This window comes from Mastomys coucha, unplaced genomic scaffold (genome assembly GCF_008632895.1).
Source record: "Mastomys coucha isolate ucsf_1 unplaced genomic scaffold, UCSF_Mcou_1 pScaffold6, whole genome shotgun sequence".
Taxonomy (NCBI): Eukaryota; Metazoa; Chordata; class Mammalia; order Rodentia; family Muridae; genus Mastomys; species Mastomys coucha.
In genome coordinates, this window is record NW_022196912.1 from 26,670,678 (window position 1) to 26,696,294 (window position 25,617).

The 25,617-nt window shown below is 39.0% G+C and overlaps 1 protein-coding gene across 8 annotated transcripts in view; it reads right to left on the reverse strand.

Annotated features, from left to right (window-relative positions):
* Positions 1–25,617, reverse strand: part of Ncoa1 (nuclear receptor coactivator 1) — a 208,920-nt gene that overhangs the window by 9,643 nt on the left and 173,660 nt on the right. For all 8 annotated transcript variants that reach the window (XM_031355731.1, XM_031355734.1, XM_031355737.1 and 5 more), the window contains 7 exons: positions 19,677–19,794; positions 17,544–17,712; positions 17,020–17,334; positions 13,468–13,569; positions 10,878–11,280; positions 6,984–7,158; positions 2,733–2,916 (listed from right to left, as the gene is read on the reverse strand). In XM_031355731.1, the coding sequence (XP_031211591.1) occupies positions 2,733–2,916; positions 6,984–7,158; positions 10,878–11,280; positions 13,468–13,569; positions 17,020–17,334; positions 17,544–17,712; positions 19,677–19,794 (1,466 nt within the window). The remainder of the gene's footprint in view (positions 1–2,732; positions 2,917–6,983; positions 7,159–10,877; positions 11,281–13,467; positions 13,570–17,019; positions 17,335–17,543; positions 17,713–19,676; positions 19,795–25,617) is intronic.

The window sequence follows — 25,617 nt, forward strand, 5'->3', positions numbered from 1 at the left end:
GATATAGGGTTGGTAAAGATCTTTTCCCAATTTGTTGGTTGCCGATTTGTCCTATTCACAGTGTCTTTGTGGCAAAGATTCTTAAGCCAAGGTTGTAACTAAATACTTCAAATTCAGGAAATGAAATAATGAAAAATCTGGCTCATTCAAAAAAGAGAACTGGCAAGATGACTCAGCTTCTCAATAACTCATAAGAGGATGACTCAGCAGGTAAGCCACCTTCTGCACAAGCCCAGAGACCTGAGTTCCATCTCCAGATCTACACAGAAGCTGAAGGAGGGAGCTGACTCAACAACAGAAGAAGAAAACACAGGAAAGATGAAAGGTACATTAGCAATTTGAAATAGAAAAGATTCATATATAAATAACATCAAGATATTGAAATGTCTGAGATGAAAAACACACCAAACAAAATTAACAGATTAGATAATGAAAAACATCAGTGGAACATAAGCTATGGAAATAGAAAGTACTTAAAACAAATACATAGGGCCCTGCAGATACAGCTCAGCTGATTAAGTGCTTGCTAGGGTACATAAAGCCTCGGATTCAATACTCAGCACCACGTAAAAAAATTCAGGTATGGTAGCACATGTCTGTAATCACAATACTTGACGAAGCAGGAAGATCAGAAGTTCAAGGTCAGCTTGGGCTATAGCATCCACTCACCTCGTGTGTGTGTGTGTGTGTGTGTGTGTGTGTGTGTGAGAAAGAGAGAGAGAGAGAGAGAGAGAGAGAGAGAGAGACTGAACTTTGTGCTAAAATCAACTCCATCCTTTAGCCCCAGAGTAGCAGTGAATGATGAGATACCTTCAAATGGTCTACTATATGTGTAACAGGAGGGAAGGCATAGTGATAGAAAAAAAAAAGTTCGAAGAATGACTAACATTTTTCTAAATTTGATGAAAATTATACATTCATGGACCAAGAATCTAAATAAGTCCCAAGAATAGGAAACAAAGAAAAGCACACCATAATCAATTACAAAGAGGATAAAATAACAGCAGAAATAAATCCCTCATCAGAATAAGCTGCAAGGCAGCAGCTTTAATGTTCTGAAAGTTAACACAGCCACACTGGGACTTGGGAAAAGTACTTCCAAAGATAAAGCAGGAACAAAGACTTAGAAAGCCAAAAGGCATTCAGACATATAAAGCCAAAAGACTTGGCAGCAGGCCTGAACCATGGTAAACACTACAGGAGGAAGGGAATTATACCAGATGGGCAAATACAGAAAAATTACTTAAAATTTAAAAACAGTTGAATGTCTGAAGAAATAATGACCATGTAGTGAGGCATATATAACATATGCAGATACAATAGAAGTTATAGCATAGGAGTGCTAAGTGGAAACACACTACATATTGGTTTTTATACTACATATGAGGTGACAATACCAATGCAAGAAGGCTATGGAAAATGAAAGAATATAAATGTTAAAGCAAAGGAGATACAACAAAGGAACATTCAAAAAGTCAAAAAGAGGACAAAGCAAAAACAAATAAGATGGGCTATGTAAACCTAACCATACCATGGGTCATGGTGGTGTATGCCTTTAATTTCAGCACTCAGGAGGCAGAGGCAGGCAGATCTCCATGAGTTCAATACCAGCCTGGCCTACATAGTGAGTTCCAGGCCCAACAAGGTTATATAGTAAGACCCTGTCTCAAAAAAACAAAACAAAAAAATCCAATCATACCAATAGCCACATTAAATATACATGGAATAACAAATCTAATTAAAAAGCAAAGACTATTGAATTAAACAAAAAGGTAAAAAAAAAAAAAAAAACTACATAAGGAACACTTGTTAGATATATTTTTACCCAACTCATTATATTTTGTTTTAATCTAATGGAGATAGTAAATTACCTAATCTAATAATAACAAGGATAAAAATAATTTGATTTTGTGCCTTTATTTTGCTACAAGATATAGATCACAAGATGGCATTGAAGCACCTAGTAATTGGGGGGTAGAGGAAGGAGAGCAGGAGTTCAAGATCATCTTCCTTCACATAGACAGTTGTAGGCTAGCCTGGGTTACATGAAACCTTGTCTAAAACAAGTAAACTAAACGACACAGATTATTAAGTTACGAGGTACTGTTTCCTTAGGCTTACTATGTAATTTATGGAAACAGGATTCAAAAAGAAAACCTATAGATAAGATAGCCAGTGTTTTGTGTGTGTGTGTATTCTATAATATTATTATATTATTCTATAATCTATAATAATATTCTATAATATTCTAGGGGGTGTCAGAAGAAAATTTGCAGGAGTCAGCCCTCTACTTTTAACATGTGGACCCTAGAAGTCCCAGGGACTGAGCTCAAGTAGTCAGGCCTGACTAGCAAGCACCTTTACCCACTGAGCCATTTGTCTGGTCATTTTATATTTTATATTTTTATTTTTAATATTTAGGTATATGGGTGTTTTGCTTATGTGTATGCCTGTGTACCACATATATGCAGAGGCCAGAAGAGGGTGTTGGGACCCTTGGAATTACAGATAATTGTAAGCCCCCATGTCGGTGCTGGGAATTAAGCCCTGGTTCTCTGGAAGAACAGCCAATGCTCTTAACCACTGATCTCCCGTTCTATCTTTCAAGGATGAGTATTAATCAGATGGTGGGAAGGAATAAAAAAGCTTAGTTCTTGCAGATAACTGTCAACACACCTGGTTTTCCTTGGTGTTGGGCTGTGTGTAGCAAGTCTGCCAGCTATGCTGCTTACCTGCTCAGAGCACACAGTGTTCATCCCTGGCATCTGCAGAGAGCTCATTTGCATCTGGCCCATCATTGGATTCATGTTCTGAACGTTTGCGTTTCCGCCTGCCATGGACACGGTGATGCTCATGTTGTTGTACACTCCTGGCTGTGCAGGTGCAGGCTGGCTCTGGACAGCTTGACTGAACACACTGTTAACTCAAAAACAATCCAGGTTACATGCACTGTTCATGAACATGAGGTTAATGGCACTAGATTTTGTTTATTAGACAGAATTCCAACTAAAATATTTTACATTTTAAATACATGTAAGGCTGTATCTTATATATTAGAGCAGATCATAATTCAGGTACATTCTGAATTCTGCCTAATGGGTTTAATAATGAAATGGTTCATGTCGAGTTCCCTCCTCAGTGGTGAACACAGATTAATTTCATATCTTTTCTTGGAAGCAACATACAAGGGCAGCTATGTTTTTACAGAGAGCTTGTTTTTAACTAACCTCCATACCTTTTCATGGTTAGGTTTTGGATTGTTACTATTCCAAAGATCTCAAATATAAAATAGGTTTATTTTAATAGTTAAAATAATTTGGAATAAATTTCAAGTAAATTCAAATTGGAACTTTATATTCAAACCCTGAAAGTCCTCAATGACACAAATGTATACTTCTAAAAGAAAACACAGTTTGTCTTTTGTAAGATCTAAAAATACCAAATATTTTGATTGTTACTTGATCGTTATTTCTGATTCCCAAAACAATTTTGCTAGTTGTTACTTATTTGTTCTTTGTTAGCTCTCAATGGTCATAGGACTTCCTGACATCTATAGCTTCAGCCCATTAAGGTACTAATACTGAAATCAACAAGCCAAGAAAAAGTCTATTCATCACGGCTGAAGAAAAGTAGCAATTTCCTCCCCAAGTTAATTATAAAACACTGAAAATTATATGCCTCAGAAACAGTCCATACTGCATCTATGAACTTTTCAGGTCTGCACAGTGTGTAAGCTTGTTAGGCAGTGTTCCCACAACTAAAGTGACTAAATATGTCTATTAACCTATGTTCACTTTCCAACAAGAACATTGCACCTTAGATAGCATTCATTTGTCAATTGGTACCCAAGTCATCCCAGTGGGGAGTCAAGCTCTGTAAATTAACACATATGGAAGTCCCAAGAACTGCAGTAATGTCAAATTGAAGGAAGCTTTGTTAGAGCTTAATTTTCTTTCAGATTTATATTTGAACTATATATTAGCTTGTGTTTCTTCAGACTGTTCTTAATTACACTTTACTTTCTTCCATCGAAGGAAGGAGATAGACCCCTCTGTGGCCTTAATCGCTGCTGTAGGTCAACTAGCTCACTGGTACCTTAGGTCCAGTTCTCATGGACCTGCATTCCTGTCCACCTCATGGGGATGACCACTGTTTTCTTAAGTAGTGTTACTTATTTTTCAACCCATAAATAGAGGGAAAAAAGAGAAGGATGAAGACACTGGTCCAGAGTGGTTCCCATTGGCACTACAGGTTAGTAACAACCAAAGAGGTCCTTGTTTAAGTAAGTTAAGTAAGTTTGAGAAACAACAGGATGTGGCTTTTACAGTGGTTCTGCTTAGAACCACTCTAAGGTCTGTGTGGAGCTCTCCATAGAGACGAGAGTGACCCAGAGACAGCCCAGCTCTAGGACACATAGATTCGCTGTAACTATTAGAGTCCTGACATCTGCCTTGGGAATCTGGCCATTACTCTGGCTCTAGCTGAGACAGGAAGCTACTGTGATGGATGCTACAGGACACAGGTGTTGATGTTTGCCCTGTCATGTGTTAGACGCAGTAGGTGAGTGGGGCAATGTCATGATTTTTTGTTTTGTTTGATATGAGACGTGAAAACCAGAAAAGTTTTTCTTCTGAAAAACTAGAAAAATGGAACTGTCATTACTAAGATGGAGAAAGGTCAGAGAAGATCAGGTTTTAGGAAGAGTATCAGTTAGGTTTGTCATGTTAGCTTTGTGATGGCTTTAGACTTCTGAGTCTCAGATGTCAGTTAGCCAGTTGGATATATAGCATGATATTTGGGGAGATGTATAGGCTAGAGATTAAACTTTACATAAAAGCATAATCATCAGATTATTATACATACATATTATACTCACTTGCTACAGTAAGTCTAGAAGGAGAGAGATGGGGTGACTGAAGACATGAATGTGTTTATAGGTGTGTGTGAGGGCCTGGGGTCAGCTCAGTGTCTTCTTCAGGACTATCATCTACTTCCTGTGGAGCAGGATCTCTTACTGGCCTGAAACTCACTACTTAGACTAGTGTGGCTTGTCAGAGAGCTCAAGGATCCTCTAGCCTTGGATTATACACTGGTACCAACAGTCCTGGCATTTTGATGTGGTGTTTGGAGTTTAAACTTAGGCAGGTCCTGCGGCGAGCCATCTGCTTGGCCTCAACAGTCTTTTTTTTTTAACGGTATCATGCAGCTCATGTTGGCCTTGTACTTACTAGGTAATGGAAGTCAATCCTGAACTCCTGATCCTCTTGCCTCTACTTCCCAAGTGCTGAGATTACAGGTTTGTCACAATGCTTGCCTCAAGATTGGATGTCAGAGCCAAGAGAACAAGGTGTTACAAGAAAGAGGTCCTAGGATGGATTCCTGGGCTTGCATGGAGGCCAAGGGGCTTACCTCCAGCAAGAGAGACTAAGTAGGAGGAAAGTCACCAAGAGCAACAGAGCAAGAAAGAAAGGTATTCTAAAATCTAAAAGAAGAAAGAACTTAAAAAAAAAAAGGTAAATATGTCAAAGGCTCTGACAGGAATTCCACCTGGCATCACATAGGACACTAACCACCGTGGCAGGAACAGCTTTTGGTGGTGAAGATGAGTCTGACTGGCTCGACAGGGCGTGGGTGGAGGTGAGCAGAGCAGTCTTTTAAGGAATTAAAGTGCAAGGTGCAACAGAGACAAGTTAGTGAAACCTGTCAGCATGGCTTCCCAGTTGTTCCCCTTCCTTTCCTCCCTCGCTTCTCTTTCTTTTCTTCTTTACTTCCTCCCTATTCTCTGTCCTCATCTCTGTTTCTAGGGTCTCTACCTCATGGCTTGTATGTGCTAAGGAAGAACTCCACTGCTGAGCTATACTGCTAGCCACTCATATTTAAACTAAATATGTGGGTGCCTCCAGTATGGAGCATTCATCCCAGGATTTCACTGGGGAGTTGCCCAGTCTAAGCACAGCAGAAAGAGCCTGGAAAAGGGGCTGCGTGCCTACAGGGTGCAATTACAACGACAGACCATGTAGTCTCAAGCGAGCTCAGGAACTTGGGATTGGAACACGCTAGGAGACTAAATGCTTCTTGCATGTTTCAGGGACAGTTCCACTCCCAACCCATTTACACACAGTCTTTACTGAGAGCTACACAGTTCTCTCACAAAAGATTTCCTTTCTCACCTTTCAGTGAACTTTTAAGAGAATGTGGTTTTATGTTTTCAACTTTAACTGCCTTACTTATTATATTGTCAGACTAAATGGCTTCCCTGTCATCAGAACCAAGACACAACCAAATTAAAATCCTTATAAAATCAAGTGATGTGTGATAAGTTCAGCATTCAGAATTAAGAAAAAAAAACTCAGCAAGGTAATTTTATAAGCTAAGCGGGTAAGATGAGGCCACTAAGACTCCAGACTTGCAAGAGCAAGTGAAGCAGATGACTCAAGAAGCCCCAGGATTGTTGGGTATCATCTGAGAGCTTTCAAACACTCTGAGTGGAGGGAGGCTGTGTACCTCTCTGCTCAAATGAACTCTAGCATTTTACTAGCATGGCTTTAAGAAATTATCTATTCTATTCTCAATAAAAAGATTTTCTTATAATCATAGAATGGAGAATTTGATCTTTTTTCTGTACCTACTGAGATAATAAAATATTTTCCTTTTGAAAGTATTTTCTATATCTGTCTTAGAAAAGTTGTTACTGATGGGCATGGGTCTCATCCCTCAGGTGTGTGAGGACTGGGGTAACAAGGTCAGAGCCACTAGACCCTTACGCTATAAATACACAAATCTGCCTAAATGATAAATTGATACTTCATACATTTAACAATTCTATTTTCCTTTGCCAATAACAAAATTCAGTTCCTTCTATCATGCAAATGGGAGTAACCAATCTCTCTGGATGTGAACATACAATCACCTTAAGGAAGCATGGCTGCTCTTATGAGCTGTAGAGTGCCAGGGATTCTCATACAGAAAAACTATTCCCTTACTTGTTGTTTCCCATTGTTCCTTGCTGCCAGGCCTTCATGTCTGGTGACTGGTACCCAGAAGTGGGTGGAGTTTGTTGAAGCAGAGAGCTTTGAGGAGGAGGGATTGGCATCGGCACCATGGAGCTCCCAGGGCTTAGAGATGGGGCAAAGTTGGCCTCACCTTGGGGAACCAGTCCTGAAAATTGACACACATTAATTGATGTAAATACACCATAAATGTATCAACATCATAAAATAATAATAATAAAAATACCTGCTATAATTCATTTAGAAATTCCTTCTTTGACAGAGCAAAAATTAAGGAAAAGTGGTCTCTTGACATTGCAGGGAATTTTAGTACAAGTAGATAAACAAGGATGGAAGTTTGGAAGGGCTTTTAGTTCCTGAATTATTCACTTGGACAGCAGGACTATATTTGATCTTTTTCTGTTTCATTTATTTTTTTTTTTTTTGCTAATAAGAATTTTCAAGTTCAAACAATGAACATACATAGTAGATTTCTTGTCTGAGTAAAAAAGATAACTTGAGAAAGGAAAATAATTAGGCAAGAAAAACCCATTTGTGAAATGCAAAATCATCACAATATTTTTGGCCACTCCTTCTGAAGGCTTCTCTGTGTGTTCTGTCTCCCTTTCCCCTCTTTAAAAAAAGCCTTATTTTCAGACATGAAAGTCACTCATGGCATCCATCTTCAGTGAATACAGAGTTGTGCAACCATTACCACAATGCAGCTTAAGTATTTGGATCCCACCTGATTTCTCACTGCCTGTTCCTAGTGGACAATCCTTGTCTGTCTTCATGCAAACTCAGATCTGCAGGTGTCACCATATAAACTATTCTTTGTTTTTGAGACAGGGTCTGAAGACTTCCAGGCTGGCCTTGACTGTGTTACAGAGTCAAGGATTACCTTGAATTTCTTACTTTCTTGTTTCTACCTTCTGAACTGCTGAGATTATAAGTGTGGATGTCACCATGTGAAGCTGGGGTTAAACCCAGGGCCTATGTATGCTAGGAAGGCATTCTTCCAATGAAGCTAAGGCTGCAGAGTTCATAGGGTATCATCATAATATCATATCTGGTCTTTTGTGTCTGGCTTCTTTCACTTAGCATGGCACTTTTGGGATTCAACCATTTTGAAGCATTTGTCAGCTCATTCCTCTTTAAGTTTAGAAACATGCTTATTAGCAGACATCAATATAACTATGTTAAGAAGCAATTGGTATAAAGATAGGATTTTATTTATAGACATTTTATTCTGTTCTAGTGACATACATCTCACTGTATGTACGTACAGTCTTGGAAATTAGATAGTTTCCTGGTTTTATCTTTCCTATACCAAACTGTTTTGGTTATTCTAGGTCCTTTAAGTTTCCATACACATTAGCATATATAATATTGGGTAAGTTGTCAATTTTGCTAGAAAAACACATTGAAATTTTGGATTGGGTTATAGGACCAATTTCAAATGAATTATCAGGTTATTTTTATTCTGCTTTTTAAAAAATTGAGCATTTTATTTATTATTTTTATGTGCATGGATGTCTGTGCACCACATGTATGCAATACCCATGGAGCCCAGAAGAGGGGCCGGATCTCCAGAGACTAATGATAGGTTTTACTGTGACATTTTATGGATGTATGCAATATACTTGGATTATATTCACTTCATCTATCGTCCTCTCTTGTCCCCTCTTCCCGGGTCCCCTTTGTCTTCTCAGATAATCTGGGTTGGGTTTGATTGTTGCAGGCTACATTTTCCTGCTTCTTTGCCTACCTGGTGGTTTTAAAAGCCAAACTTCAGATTTTTTGAATTTTACCTTTTTAAGAGCTGTATAAATTTTTTTAAGACAAATATTTCTTAAGTATTTCTGAGCTTACTATCTGGATTGTGGTTAGGTTATATGGAATCCTAAGCTCTTTAGGGGTCTTTTATCTAGAGAAACCAAGAACAAGATTTGGGTTGGCACTTACTTTACCCTACTTGAGGTAAAACAATACTCTACTTGACACCCATGAGTTTTGAGGTTTTCCAGGCTGGTTAGAAGGGAAAATAGCCCCGTGTGAACTCTGAACACTGTTTCTTCTAATCTTCAGGCTTGCCGCTCAGGCCCAGCTTGGGTGCACGTGGGCACACATGCGTACAGGCTGAGAACTGCAGTGGGACCCTCTGTATGGAGTCCTGACTTTCTCTGGGTAGTTCTCTCGTCATGCTGTGCCCTCTGCACCTGCTGTCCTGACTCTCCCAGCCAGCCACTCTTGCTGTAGTGCCTCTGCCAGGCCCTAGGACTGCTGTTTCCTGTTCTTTGTCTGACAGTTTCTCTCCCACTGAAGAACGAATATGGCCTCCATCACTCTCTTAGGCTAAAGCAGGAGCCTAAATGTGTTATTCTTCATGGTTGTTACACTAGTACTTCCTTTTCACTTGTTTCCATAAACAATTGTATCTCAAGGCTGAAGGCTTTTCAAGACAGAAAAGAACAAGCAGCTGATAATTTAGTATAATTCCTTTCAAGTATTCTTCAAAAAGTCATGTATATTCTTTAAAAAGATTGATTTTTATTTTATGTGTATATGTGAGCATCTGCAAGTATGTATCTGCACGATGTGCATGCCTTGTGCCTGCAGAGGGGAGAAGAGAATGTCAGAGCTCCCGGAGCTGGAATAACACAGTTGTGTGTAGTGTGGTTTATCTTGTGCACCTGGCCCTTTAAAGGATCCCCAGTTGCTAGCCAATTGGCCCTTTAAGAATTCTTAGGTGTTAGAACTGCTTGACCCGATGACCTTCAGTGTTAGTTGCCTCTTGGATTTCTGGGAACAGGATAGGTTGCAAAAAAGCTAGTTCAGGCCGAGAAAAGTGGATTGGTTAGCAGAGGGAGAAGAGAAGGCAGTTGGTGCAGAAGATATTGTTAGGAGACAGTTGAGCTAGGAGAAGCTGAGCTCAGCAGAAGCTAGAGCAGTTGGGAGAAACATCTGGAGGGGCTGGCCAGGAGTTAAAGAGACCTGGCTAGCCACTTTACAGTTGTGAGCTGCTATGTGGGTGCTGGGAACTGGACCTAGGTCCTTTGCACTAGTAGTGAACGTTGAAGCTCATGTGTAGTGCTGACCTCTGCCTTCTCTGCCACAATACCACGAGTCCATGCTGTGCTCTTATGTCTTCGCACACAAGTGCAGATCCCTGATCCCAGATCCACGTGCTGTCACGCTTAGTGATCTTTTTTTTAATCTTTCTGTGTAGTTAATCTGTCCAGAGATATGCTTAACTTACTCTTTTATTTCTTCCGCAGGCTATGATTTCAAAAATACTTTAAATTTTCTATGAAAGCTGTAATTTGTGAATTTTCTAGACTTTCTTTCACTTAAAGCTTAACTATTTAAAAAATGGTATAGAGTGAAAAATAGTGAAATAAAAAGATTAAAAACAACGCTTCTATAAATCAGAATATTCACTGTGGAGGAAGTTACAACTTCTTTAGCTACCAGTGGTGTCATCAATAAGAAGTCTGAGATATTTTGTAAATATTGACTATCCTTATGTAAACTATCAAAACAAAATAAAAATAATTTAATGACTTAGAATGTACTAAAACCTGATTCCTCAGAATGACTTCATTTGAGTAGATTTCACAGGGATCCAGGAGAGAAAAATAAGTGAATTTGCTTTGTACATAAAATGTTAAAAGTTTTCCAGTCAGAAGTCTTTACGAATTCCCTAATTTATTAATCTCAGCCACCAAGCTGAGAAGTCTTAAAGCATTCAAGCATTCAGTGGTGACTAAGGCTGGAGCCTGGCCTCGATTTTATCACTTATAGCCTTCCTCTTCAGCAATGCCCCAAAGCCAGGCAACAGATGCACATGCAGAACAGAGTGAGAAAAGCAGCGTGTATCCCACTTACCTGATCCTGGATACTGGAAGACATTCTGCTGCATCTGAGGACTGATGCCAGTGCCAAACTGTCCTCCCATGTTCCCTGCCATGCCTCTGTTCACCATGCTGCTGCGGGTGGCCAAGGATGCCTCAGGATTTGCTGCCAGTTGAGAGAAAGGGCTGGTAGAAGCAGGTGGCGTTCCTGGATTTGTACCATAATTTGGTGGGTAGGGGAACTGCTGTGGAGCACCCTGAGGAAGACGGGGGTTCCCCATTTGAACTGGGAGTCCAGATGAAGGAGGGATGTTGTTCCCAAAACTTTGGTGCCTCATGAGCATGGCTCTTTGCTGCTGTATAATTTGCCTCTGTCGATGCTGCTGACTATACAACTCCCGTTGGCGTTGTGCCAACATCTGAGCATTCAAGGGTGGCTACAAAGAAGGGAAAATATCTTACTTATTAAAACTGTTATAATCATGGACCTATTCTGGAATGCTTATAGGATAAAGCCTGGTAGCTTGGAGCAAAATAAAATGTAGCAAACCATCATGTAACAAGCAAAACTAAAATGGAGGATTCCACAGGAGAAACATAGTTTTTTTTTTTTTATTTTTTAAATTTATTTTATGTGTGTGTGTGTGTACCACATATAGCTAGGAGCCTGCTGTGGTCAGAAGAGGGTGTTAGATCCCCTGGTACTAGAGTTACAGTTGGTTATGAGCCACCCTACGGGCGTTGGAAACCAAACCTGGATCCTCTGCGAGAGCAGCCATGCTTTAAACTGAACTGCTGAACCATCTCTCCAGCCCCTTAGTACATTTTATAGGCCACAAAATAGCTAAGAAATACTAGAATAATATCTATTAACCGTTTACATTTAAATTAAAAAACAGTGTCAAAAAGAACTATATAAGAAAACTCAAAGTAAAAGTGACACTGGGCAAGAAAACCACTGGGAAACATCAAAACCTCAGGGAAGCCAGAGAAGCTGTGCTTGCTGAGTCCCTAACGTAGTTGCACCTCCATCTCTAATGCACGCCCCTGTTTCTACAGAGACACAGGCTTTCTCATCTTTGCTGTCTTCACTGCTGCACTCTGTTTAACTGAATAAAGTATGATTGAAAGTGATTTCATTATTATTTTCTATATTTCTTAAAATTATCTATAATAAATAGGTATTTTCTTTATGCTTAGGAAAACTTATAAAGGTCATTAAAAGGGGGGAAACTACAAATTGGGAGGTTCAGTGCCTAAAAAAATTATCATTTAAAAAGAAAATAATTAACTAGAAATAAGATCATCAACAGAAGTAAATGGAAACAGCTATTTCATATCATTAGGTACATAGTACTCCTCTAGGCATTATGGTAAGTGGCTTATGATAGTGAGAAAAGAGGTGGTGTGATTAGGCTGAAGTCACTCTCAGGTGTCACTTGAAAAGCAACATGGCATATCAATAAGGCCTTCTTCAGAAGGCGTCATTTTAGAATGAGAGTCTGAAGCATACATATAGCTCCCTTAAAATGAAATCTGCCAATTAGAAGTTGTCCACTTTGGAAAAAACTGAACTCTGGTTCTCTGACAGAAATCATGTGACTTGCTGAAGTGGAGTCTGATTTCCTTAACACCCTAGTTATCCTCCACGAGATTCAACCTGAGGCTTACAACTTAAAAGATCAAGAAACTCAAGCATGGACTCATGAAGATGCTCATATCTGGTTTTGTTTTGTTTTTTGAGACAGGGTTTCTCTCTGTAGACCAGGCTGGCCTCACACTCACAGAGATCTGCCTTCCTCTGCTTCTTGAGTGCTGGGAGTAAAGATGTGTGCCACCACTGCTCAGATCTGTTTTCCAGAAGTGTCCTCTGATTAGTGGTAGCTTCCCGTATAGTCCCAAGTTTATTAAGGTCCATTTCATGAAGATATTTTCAAGATCTATTTTGACTGTTTTATTTTATTTTTTAAAGATTCTTTCATTTTTTTTGTATATGGGTACTCCGCCTTCATGTATGTCTATGTACTATGTGCAAGTAGTGCCCATGGAGGCCAGAAAAGGGTGTCAGGCTCTCCTGATACTACAGTTACACACCTGGATGCACCCAGTTTAAAACGTTTATTGTATAACTGCATGTGTTTGTGCATGCACATACGCCATATTGCATATGCAGTTGTCAGAATACAACTTTGTGGAGTTGGTTCTTTCCTTCAGAGAACCCAGGTTGCCAGGCTCTGGGGCCTGTTTTCACCTCTCTGCCATCTCACTGGCCTCTATCCAGTTATTTTTAAGTGTAAAACTCCATGACTCTAGGTTTATAAACAATGATCTTACAGTAAATAAACCTAAAAAGTGCTGTTGTTTATACTGATCAGGGTGCACAGCTTTTTACTTGACCATCCAGTATCACGAGACAACAAAAACAATAAAATAGAACACAGAACCTTGGGCTTTAGACAAAGTATGAGAAAGAGCATCACAAGTAGGCTAATTCACTCTAGAAGCAATGCACACCAGGAGTGTCATTTAAAGCTGAGCTCTCAGGCACCCCAGCAACACTTGAGTTGACACTAAGAAACACCGCTTGAGTTGGGGAGCTCTAGCCATGTCTGGCTTCTGCTTACCTGAGGTGTGATCTGCTGCTGTATGCCTGACCTCATGTTCATGCCAACAGGAGCATTTGCTGCAAACTGGTTCAAGATAGCTTGCCGGTTTTGGTGCATCAACTAAGGGAGATGGAGACAAGGAAGGATTACACTTCTACAGCCAAACATGGCATGGCCTTATAAAGTAACACAAACTTTCCTTATTATTGAAAAGTTTTAGTAGTGAAGTTTACTAAAATCTCCCATTCAATCTGCCGAAGGGCTAATAACTCCCACTCTCTATCAGGTAATCATTACTTTCAGAACATTTAAAGGTAGGCTAGACACATAAATGTACACACACAATATTAGTGTACTTCTGAAAGCTTGTGAATAGTTACTTCAGGAAAGTAAGATAGTAGAGGAAAAGAGACAGCTTTAGGTCTTAAACTATCAGGATGGAGCAGGTATGCAGTGAGGACAAGCCTGCGAGGGAAGCTGTGGGGGATACATGGACGCCAAGGCCCTGGCGGCACTCGCACTGCATCTGAAACTAGACTTGGGGAAAATCCAACATGATATCATTAGCCAGAGAGAATTACATAAGAAACAAATGCGCTGAGAAAATGGATTATTTATTTAACTAGAAGAAGTAATCACTTTAGACCCACATTTCCCAAATTGCTGTTCCAAAGCACATTGTTCTGTGGGGCATGAATAGATGTGCCAGGAAAATAGCAGACTGTGCTGTAGGAAGACTGGAAATGAGGGTTACATAAGGTGAGACACTTAGTTACTGCAGTAATGTTATGCGCTTTTAATTGGCCAAAGTACACTGTGCATCTCCGAGAAGGGGCAGCCTGCAATTTGTTCATCACAAATCTATTCTCTTATTTACAGCCATCGTTCTTGATCTCCAAGAATAACCCGTGGGATGCTGGGTTGGAAGGTCAATCTGGATCAGGCTAGCATCACAGGGCTACACATCTCTTTACTTTATTTGACAACAATATAGTCACCTGGAAGATTTCATTGTAGATAATCTATTGATTAATTTTTTAAAATTCCTCAATATAATTTGATAATAGTAACAATACCATTAATACTACATTATTCTGCTGTTTTATTACTGTTGTTGCACTGATGGGGACTGACCCTCACACGTACTATGCTAGCACTCTACTCCTGAGCTATACTGTAGTCTCACTATGTTATCCAGATAGATTTTAAAGTGGTGGGCGCCAATGATCCTCCTGCACTGGTTTCCTGAGTAGCAGGCAGTGTAGCCATGAAATTCAGCTCTGTGCTACTTGATGTTCATAAGTTATAAATTATACAAATGGATAATTATGGATATGTTTTATTGAACCATATGTAAAAAGATAGCCTATTAGAGTTACACACACACACACACACACACACACACACACACACACACCCAAAGCTCTCTGAGCAGTGATACGTTTCTTATTGCCTAACAGCTTACCTCTTAATTCTGGATTAATTTATTTTCTCACTCACATTAGATCAGAAACAAACCAAAACAGACTTTGAGGAAAAATTAATACAATACAAATGTTAAAGTAAAAATCCCAAACTTTGTGGAATAAGATAAAACATTCACAATCATTTAAAAATAAAGATGCTTTTATAATAAAGTCAAGGGACTCTCTGTACCCAAACCTATGTATGTACAACACTCAGAAGACTATGGACACAAGCATATATGTAGCAACATTCTGTTTTCTGAGCTGCTAAATGTTCCCATGATGAGCAAGTGTTTAAGGGATGTAAAGGAAATAGAGTAGTGACACTTTCTCTGCAGCCTTCACGCACCTGTAATCTTTGCAGGCTTTCAGTTCTCAGCCCTTTGCCATTTTTGGAACAACTGGAAGCAAACCCAGCTTTTACCTGAACTGAATATGAAACAATTTCATGAATTCAGGGACCCTACTTCATTCCTTGCTGGGCCTTGCTTACTGGACCTCTAACCTGAGACCACGTTTCCTTGGCTGCAGCCTGTAAGTTCAGCACATAAGCACATCTCTACTCTTCTGACTTAGGACTTAGTACATACTGCTTGCGGTGTGATTCAATGTTTCTGGCAGACAGTTGAGTTTTGACTATTTAAGTTCCTTGTATTATTTACTTTTTGTATTTCTTTAGGGTACTTAAGAGTATACCCCAAGGATGTCTAATTAAGATGTTCAACATTTCTATGATTATTTTCTTCCTGAAAGTAAATGAAAGATCTGGGTGTGAAGATGTGCCCACCTGGTATCTTAGCCCTTGGTCAGTTGAGGAGGGAGAATTGTGAGTTTGAGGATAGCATGGGCAATATGGATTTTGTTGGAAAAGCTAACAAAACAAAAGCAGAAACCGCAAAACCACAGAGAATCCAATCCCTACCAATCACCACGAAAGCATGAGTACAAAGTCCTTTATCTTCACTACTCCTTAGGAACAGGACTTTCATTTTTCGTCCTCTCGTTTTTTAACTCATCGTTGAATGTTTTATTCTATCCTAGCATTTTAAATATATTCCTTTCTTTTTATTATATAATTTAGAGTTTTCCATTTCATTGCTTCTTGTCCTCTCTTCCATCACCACCCCGTTTATAGAATAGAAACACATTTACACTTTATTATACTTGCTGAACACAATCTTCTAAAGCTAGTACACATCAAAGCTACAATACACCAGGTACTGTGCTGAGAGCTCTACAGTCTCTTATGTGGTCCACATGCATCTTTATGAGGTAAAGGGTTTATCCGACTATTCTTGCAGTCAGAACCTGTTACTCTTATAGCTATTAAGCCACACTGCCCTTCCTTTTTTTAGGATGTATAAGTTGAAGACAGGGTTGTGAGAATGTTGGAAATGCCCTCTACCATTGTCCCAACTTTCTAATGTATCTTATTTATTTTCCTTCCTGAATCAGTACCACTCTAACCAATTTCTTCAAATGCTTTTCTAGAAAGTCAAAGAAATATACAAGAATAGTTGAAAAACTGACAACATGCAGCAGCGCACTCCAGCCCAATCAGAAGCTCAGAGCTGGCATGTTCCACCATCTGCCCGTGGCCCTTGATGATCACCTCTCCCTGTCTGTCCCTAATACAATCTTAAATATTTATAGCACCACATTGATTCATTTCTTGTCACACAAGAGGCACAAATCCCAGGCCCTCCAATATCTATCCTTTCTCTCATTCATATTATCACTAGATTTCAATCTGACCAACTTCAAAATAACATAAATTTTATTTTTTGTCAACAATGTAATGGTAGTTGTTCTACTTTGTAAACTAAATTACAGTTTTCTTTATTAATTTAGTAATTACATGATATCTAATCTAAAATGTTAGATTTGTGTTTGTATCTAAAAACACAAAAACTATATTCCTTTTAAGCTGTAGGTTTCAAAGTGCTCTGCTATATCAGCATTCCTTAATAGAAGGGTCCCTTACTCCCATCCTAGCAGACACAGGATGGCCTCTGGGTCTTTCACTGAGATCTGGAAATGCACTGAGCACTTTCACTGTAGTGCCTGTGTTGTCTGGGAAGACAGCCATGGAGACAGCACTCACCTGCTGCTGCCCCTGTAGCCGCTGCTGCAGCTGCAGCCGAAGCTGGTTAGGTGCAGCTGGGGGTCTAGTTAGAGTCTGCCGGGGCTGCATGCCCATGCTGGGTGAGAAGGTTCCTCGGGGAGGTGCTACTTGAACCGGCACAGTCCCCAGTGAAGGCTTCTGCCGGACCATGCCTTGGAAAGGGCCAGAGAGACCGGCGGTGGGAGAAGGAGATGAGTATGGCTGGGGATAGAGGGTGGGTCTGTCTTCCATCATCAAAGGTGGCGTTGCTTGTTGTGGTGGAAATCTCTCAGATAATACATCTAATCCACCTCCCTGTTAGGAAAGAAGCCAAAATAATTTATAAACAAGGTTCTGGCAACACATGAGATACATGTCTACATGACTTTGTATGTGGGAGAAGTTATCTCTAGCAAGTCTTAAAACACATTCATTCTGAATTCATGCTCTTCAGAAGCTCATCACACAAAGCAACCACTGTTTAAAAATCACTCTGGTGGCTCAGGCCACGTCTGAACAAGCACCTGGACAAGCTTGTCGATCCCCAGCGCCCTATCTAGCTCGGCCAGCTCCGTTTCATCTTTACCACTGAGGAAAGACACCAGTTGTTCCAGAAGGGCCTTCTCATCATTTCTTCCTTCTACTGTTGTTGGTGGACAGAGGAGCTCATCCAGCTGTGAGCTAATGCATTGGCTATGGGAGCAGAAGATGCGAAAGGCAGGAGAAAGTGATTCAGTTTTAAGAATGCAAACACATAGACATACATATATGCACAAATCTGGTTTTAGAAAGTTCTGTTATGATGTTGGCAATGAGTTCTATTGCAATGAAATATCCTATAAGTAGTGTGTAGAGATCCAAACAACACGTTTTGGATATATTTTCAGGTGTGTCTACTATGTGGCACAGATGTATACTCTCATATGTGCACATGAGAAGCCAGAGGCTGATGTTAGAAGCCTTCCTCCGTAGCTCTTCATTTTAGTTTCTGAGAAATGGTATCTCATTCACCTGGAGCTCATCAATTAGCTAGACTGGCTGGCCTCTGAGTGTCTCTCATCTATGCCTCCCAGACTTGGGATTATAGATATGTGCCAGTACACTGGTGTCTACTGATTTCTGTGAATCTTAACTCAGATCCTTAAACCTACACAAAATGTTTACCTGTTGAGCCAGCTCCTAGGCAAAACAATAGTTAATGCACAGTTTGACCACAGTTTCCATTCTTTTGTCAACTACTGAGAAATTTCCATATTCTTTGTGTTAGCTGAAAGAAATATCCTGAAAAATGAACTAAATATAATTAAGAAAGGAGATATACTTTTTAAAAGGTTTATTTATTTGTTTTACATGTCTGGGTCAGTGCACGAGTATGTGTATGTGCATCATGATTATGCAGATGTCTGGAGAGGTTAGAAAAGAGTGGTGGATCTCTAGGAATTGAGTTACAGGTGGTTGGGAGCCACCTGTTAAGTGTACTGGGTACCAAACCTGGGTTCTCTGAAAGAGCAGAAAATGCTCTTAACCGCTGGACCATTTCTATAGCCCCATAAAGAATCCTTAATAAAAGTTAAAAGCAAAAAAAATCAGTTAATTTATTTTTCAGATTTATTCTTGTGTGTGCATGTGCATGTGTGTTTATATTGAAATGTGTGTGTGTTCCTACCTCCCTCTCTTTTCCCTTTATTCCTCTCTTTCTTTCTTTCTTTCTCTCATTCATGTTTTCAGATTTTGGAATTCAATGTTGGATATTCATGCTTGTGAGGTAGCACTTTACCCAGTAAGCCATGTTGCCAGACCTTAAGATTTATTCTTATCCTATTGACTGTATGAATACTATTAAATACTATGACTGAATCATAATCAAAACAGCAAATTTATTTTATGCTTTCAAAATTGATGAAATTATCTTGATAATATAAAATGACTATTATATACAAAAGAAATTTAGTTGAAAAACATTAACATGCTAGAAATTCACCCAAAAACCCCACCAAATTGCTCACTGATTTATGAAGACAGCATGCAGTCTAATCTGACATTAATTGATATATAAAAATTATATATATAGAAAATAACAAAAATATTATTACATGAGAATTTTATGACAAAGAATTATTCTTCTGGGAAAAGAAAAGGGAAAACAGTTCAGAAAATGTCCTAAGTATATTTATTCTTCCCTTGATTGACATGTATGAGATGTAGTCTGTGTTGTGAAACACAGGTGTATGTGTAAATTAAGAAATTAAACTTCACTGAGAATGGAACACTGAGCAGATATATTTTCTTTCCTTACATATTCTTGCTCTAAACAAAGACAAATGATGGACAAAATGACCCATAGCTGAAAGTTTAAGGCACCACAATTGGCACAGTAATGTCAGTTTATCCACAGGAATACATAGAAATCAAAGCAATGCAAGTGGTGAAATGCAGAATGAGACTTGCATACCACATCAGATTACAAGGTAGACCTACCTGTGGTCATACAGTAAATGCTCTGTTTGATCTAAGCTCGACTGCATTCTCTCATTAAACACTCATGTCGACTTATAGCTCAAAAAATACGAGTGCACATTGGAATCCAGTCTGGGGAGGGTAACTCCTAATTTAGAAGCTGATCTCACAGTGTATTAAATATGAAGCATCTTACTTACTCTTCTGGTTTATTCTGATTTATCGCCGTCACAGTATTATTTGCCCATGGAATCTGATCTCCTGCTCCTGGTTGTCCAAACTGGTTATCGATTGCTTCTAATTCTAGTTCAGGCAATCCTGATTGAAGAGAAAAGGTTCACTGTCGCAAAGGAGGACAAGGTAGCATTTCACAAGTAACACACTACACAGGAGAGTAGGATTTCCCTATAAAGTATTACTTATGAGACTCAGATGAAAATACTCGAGAAAACAACACATGCACTTCAGAAAAGTTATTGACAGCAGTTTTAAAAAATTACTTTAATCATGTTTTGCCTGCATGTATGTCTGTATACTACATGTTTACAGTGCCTGAAGAGGTTGGAAGAGAGCATCCGATCCTCTGGGACTGAAGAGACAGATGGTTGTGAGCCACCTGTGGGTGCTGGGCGGCCAGGGCTCTTGACCACTGAGCCATCTCTCCAGCCCCATGTAGCAGCTCTCTAAAAGTGTTATGGCTATATGTAAACTATTTACATTAGGGGACACTAAAAATAACCTAAATTCCAGAAATTCTGGGACTGATGAATTAAGGTATAGATATTGACAATGTGCTTTTGAATAAAGGAGAAGATAGTATGTTCTAAAATACTATATTCACCTATATTTTGTCTCTATAAATGCATAAATGCACCGGGCAGTGGTGGTACACGCCTTTAATCCCAGCACTTAGGAGGCAGAGGCAGGCAGATTTCTGAGTTCGAGGCCAGCCTTGTCCACAGAGTGAGTTCCAGGACAGCCAGGGCTACACAGAGAAACCCTGTCTCAAAAACAAAAACAAAAATGAAAACAAAACAAAACAAAACAAATGCATAAATACTGATAGAGGCTCTCCTTGTGTATTTTCTTGGTTCATATTAAGCAGTGAGTGCGATTATTTTTCTGTTTATAATGGTTATTTGTAATTTCGAAAGTGAATACACTCTAATCTATTGATGTTATGGACCAAATTGTGTTCTTCTCCCCCAAATTCACTATGTGGAAATTTTAACATACTTCAAAACATGACTAACTGGACACAGAACCTTTGATGAGGTAATGTATTACAAATAGGCCATTCCTGTGACTCCTAACTCACTCTAAGTAATATCTTTATAACAAAGGAAGGTAAGGACACTAACATCACAGAGGGAAGGTGGTCATTCCCAAGGTAAGGGACAGAGACTTCAGAAGAAACCTTACTTTGACACCTTGGATTCCTAGCCTCCCAGACCGTGAGAGAACAATGTATAGTGCTTTGCTACAGCAGCCCTATAGGGCTAACTAAACAATTTTTTTAAAAAGTAAAAGGACCTTGGAGTTTGCTGCTTTTGTGGTTCTAGGGACTGAGGCCAGTGCCCATGAATGCTGGGCACTGAGTTGTATAACCCCCCTTCTAGGCCTTGGAAGTTTTAAGAGGAAACTTACTTAAGTAGAGTTTCACTTTCTAGCAGTGTCACACACCTGTAATCCTAGCATTCAGGAAGCTGAGGCAGAAGGATTGCCACAAGTTTGAGGCAAGCTGGTTTGTATGCTGAACTCATGGCCAGCCTGAGGTACATATAGATTCTGTCTCAAACCAAAACCAAAACCAAAACCCCAGGTTCCCCATAATATTAATTATGAATGAGTAGATGTGATGATGTTTAAAAGTATACAAAACATACAAGGTTTACTTTTTAACATAAAAATATCTTAACTCACACATACATTTACTTTCATTGTTTTCGGCATATATGTGATTATGTGTGTGTGTGTACGTACATATATACTCATATATGTAAATATATACTCATGTATGAGTATATACTTATCTATGTAAGGGGGAGCTCAGAGATTGACTTTGGGTGTCTCCACTATCCCCTCCTACCTCCTTTTGTTTGTTTCTTAATTTAAAAACCGTGCATGAGTGTTTTGACTATGTATATGTCTCAGCACTGATTGTGCTCCTAGTTCAGAGGCCAAAAGAAGGGGTCAGATCTCCTGGGATGGGAGTCACAGAGACCTGTGAGTTATCATGTGGTTGCTATAACTCAAACCTCTGGGAACAGCCCATGCTGGTAGCTATCATTATTTAAGGCAACATTTCTCTATTGGACCTGGAGTGCACCACTTTGCTAGACTGGCTGGTCTACAGCCTTCTGTGGTTCTCTTATTCTCTCCCTGGCACCAGATCTAGGCTCAAGCTTTTTATCTGCTGAGACACTGCCCCAAGCCTGATGATGGATTTAAAAAAAGACCTATTTATTTTTATGTTATATGAGTGTTTGGTCTGCATATATGTATGTGCACTAAGTGATGGCTTGAAGCATAGGGTCATGTGGTTTTAAATGTTTGGTCCCAGTTAGTAGAACTGTTTTGGAAGAATTAGGAGGTGTGGCCTTGTTAGAGAAGGTGTGTTAATGGGGCTGGGGTGGGGCTTTGAGGTTTCCAAAGGCCCCATCTTCATGCCCTCCTCTCTCTGCCTGCTGTGTGCACATCAGAATGTAAAGCTCTCAGCTAATGTTCCACTGCCATGTCTGTTTGCTTACTGCCATCATGGTCATTGACTTACCCTCCAAAACTGTAAGTAACCCCAATTAAATGCTTTCTTTTTTATAAGATTTGCCTTGGTGTCTCTCCACAGCAAGAGAATAGTAACTAAGACACACTATTAGACTATGCACCTGGTGCCCTTGGAGGCCAGAAAAGGACACCATATCTTGTAGAACTGGAGTTACTTATGGTTGTGAGCTGACATGTAAGTGCTAGGAATCAAGCCTGAGTCTTTTACAAGAGCAACAAGTGCTCTTAACTGCCAAGCCAACTGTCCAGCCTGACATTTCCTTTATTTAAATGCATATAACTATAACTTTTAATTAAATTTAAGTCCAATTAGGACAAAGAGTATAAAAATCAAATTCTGTAGAATTCTGAAAGGCACAACAAATGGCGAAACTAAAACAGTGATGGGCAAGTCTCCTTTTGATTTCTCTCAGTGGCTAAGTCAGGTTGGCAGCCACAGGTTTCCTAAGGCTGCCCTGCTCTCTGCTCTAACAGCAGAGCTTTAGAACTAACCATTTAAGAACTAGGGCCTAGAAAAAGTTAGTTGTATTTAATTTTGAGAAAATGTACATGGCTATGCAATATCATTGCCAAGCACTACAGTAAGATAGTTTACTTAACTCAATGTTAGATACAACATCTTATTTTACTAGTCTTGGTGGAAAATGCTAAGAGAATAAGATAAAATATTGTCAAAATAGCTAGACATGGTGGCATGTGCCTCTAATCTTAGCATTGAGAAGCTAAGGCAGGCAGTTCTAGAGTTGGAGGCCAGCCTGCCTTAGTTCAAACTAAAAAAAAAACTAAATCCTCAGAATAATGGAGAGAGATTCATGTGTTAAGTCGGATGTACAGGCAAATATATGTAAATATAAAAACAAATATAAACACCAATAAAACCTACAACTAAAACCACTTTAGTTCACTTATAAGTTTTGTTTATACAGGTTGGATGTTTAAAGGAAGCTTACCCAGGACCACTTCAACCTTTAGACTTCTTTCATAAACTACCTTTTATAGAAATCATTAGAAGGTAGGAAATACAGAAGTTTTCTGTTTTGGTGGGGGTGGGGCCCTATTTTCAGTCATGCTTGTTTTCTTACCACAAGACATAAATGAGTATATGTATTGTATGCGTGTGTGTATATATTGTGTGTATCTGTGTATATATATCATATGTGTGCGTGTGTGCATGTGTATGTATATTGTATGTGTATATGTGTGTATATATTATATGTGCGTGTGTGTATATATAGTATATGTGTTTATATATGTGTGTATGTATGCACGTGTGTGTATACTGTGTGGGTACATGTGTTTATATATTATATGTGTGTATGTGTGTGTGTGTGTGTGCACGTGTGTGTGTGTGTGTGTGTAAGTAAAACAGGATAAAGGTTATTTTTAGAGAGAAGAAGCTAAAGTGGAGTTAAAAAAGAAGGCCCTGCAGATAGCTAATAGAGTATTTGCACATACACATATAATGCTATTCTTTCAGATGATGATTTGCTACACTGTCCATGACTCCTGGGCTCCAGTCATCCAGGCTGTACTCTGCCATCAGCTCAACATACATTTCATCAACTTAAATCTAGCCAAAGAGAAACTCTGTATCCCCATTAGCTACAATGGATCTAGAAAAAGGTTATTAAATAACTTAACAACTTTCTGCACAGCAAGGAGACACATCGTCTTTCAGGAGGTGGCTTTTGCCCAACTTACTATCTCCAGAGGCTGACCCAACAATTTCCCATTCTCACATTCACAGTTAATCTTCCTCAGCTGTTGAAAAGGAAACTTCTGGCTCCGTTTGTGTTATATCTGGCTGGAACTGTATATGGCAGTTAGAGTGTCACTGTTGTCTTTTAAACATTAAAGTAAATAAGGGCTGATTTCTTTAGTAAATAAAAGCTCCCATAAATTAGTAAGAACCCAATAACCAAGTAGATAAATGGCCAGAGATTATAAAGAGATCACATAAAATCATTGAAAATAGTCAACTTAACTCAGAGTAAAATAAATACAGCTTGAAATTATATTGTGAAAACAAAAACCCATCATATTCATAATGATGAGAAAATACATAATTCAAAGTGCTGTGAAAGATATACAGAAATAGGAACATCAGCAGTATACTTCGTGAGAAGGATCATTTATCTATGTATCAGTCCTTTGATCCAGACATTTATATTTAGGATTTATACTTCATATATACCCTCATAACTAATAACTATCTCTATGAAAGGTTCCTCATTACAGCTCTGTAATAGCAAAAGATACCAGTCACCGCTAAGAAACCCTAATCCTCACACAGATATAAAACTGCAAATTAGGAACAGCAAGCTATCCAAGGAAAAGGCTAACATGCAAAACAGTCAATATGTATAGTATGATGCTTTTTTTTCTCAATATGTAGCTCAGGTTAGCCTTGAATTTGCTTATGTAGCTAGGTTGGCTTTTACTGGTGATCCTCCTGCTGTGTGTGTGTGCATATAATTAAGAGTGTACACACACACACACACACACACACACACACACAGAAGATGAAGAAAAGTCTGTGTATGTCATATTGTTAATATTACATAGTTTTATTGGTATTGTTTTGCTATCTTATGTGACTATCTTAAATTACTAAAATACAATTTAAAATCATGTTATATGTAACATCTAAAACAAGAAACTGCCAGCAGTTAAGAGCACTCACTGCTCTTCTGAAGGTCCTGAGTTCAAATCTCAGCAACCACATGGTGGCTCACAACCATCCATAACAAGATCTGACATCCTCTTCTGTTGTGTCTGAAGACAGCTACAGTGTACTTACATATAATAAACAAACAAACAAGCAAATAAATAAAACAAGAGAGTGCAATGACTCTTAAGTATTAAAAACTTATTCCATTTGGAACTTATTACTTCATAGTTATATATTTTAATGCTCAACAAGTCAATAGGATTTAAAAAAAATCATTAAAGAAATTGATGTTGAGGGAATGTAGAAACAACTGCAGGAGGAGTTCACCTGTTTACTTAGACACTTCTGGAATTTATTTGAAACTATTTAACCAGGCTGCAAGTCTTTTAAAGAGTCTCTTTATGGGGAAACTTGACTTAAATTTTGAATAAAATAAGCGTTACTAGGATGGCAAGATGGCGCAGCAGGTAAAGGCCCTTGCTATCAAGATCAAGGCTGACCTCTGTCTTTACTTTGGACATCTGACCCTCCTGCCTCTACCTCCCTGGGATTATAAGCACATACTACCATGGTCAGTTTTATGTGCTGCTAGGGATAGAACCCATGACATTATGCACACTAGACAACCACTCTGCTAGCTGCGCTCCATCCCTATTTACTGTTATGTAGCAGTATTTTATTTCCTT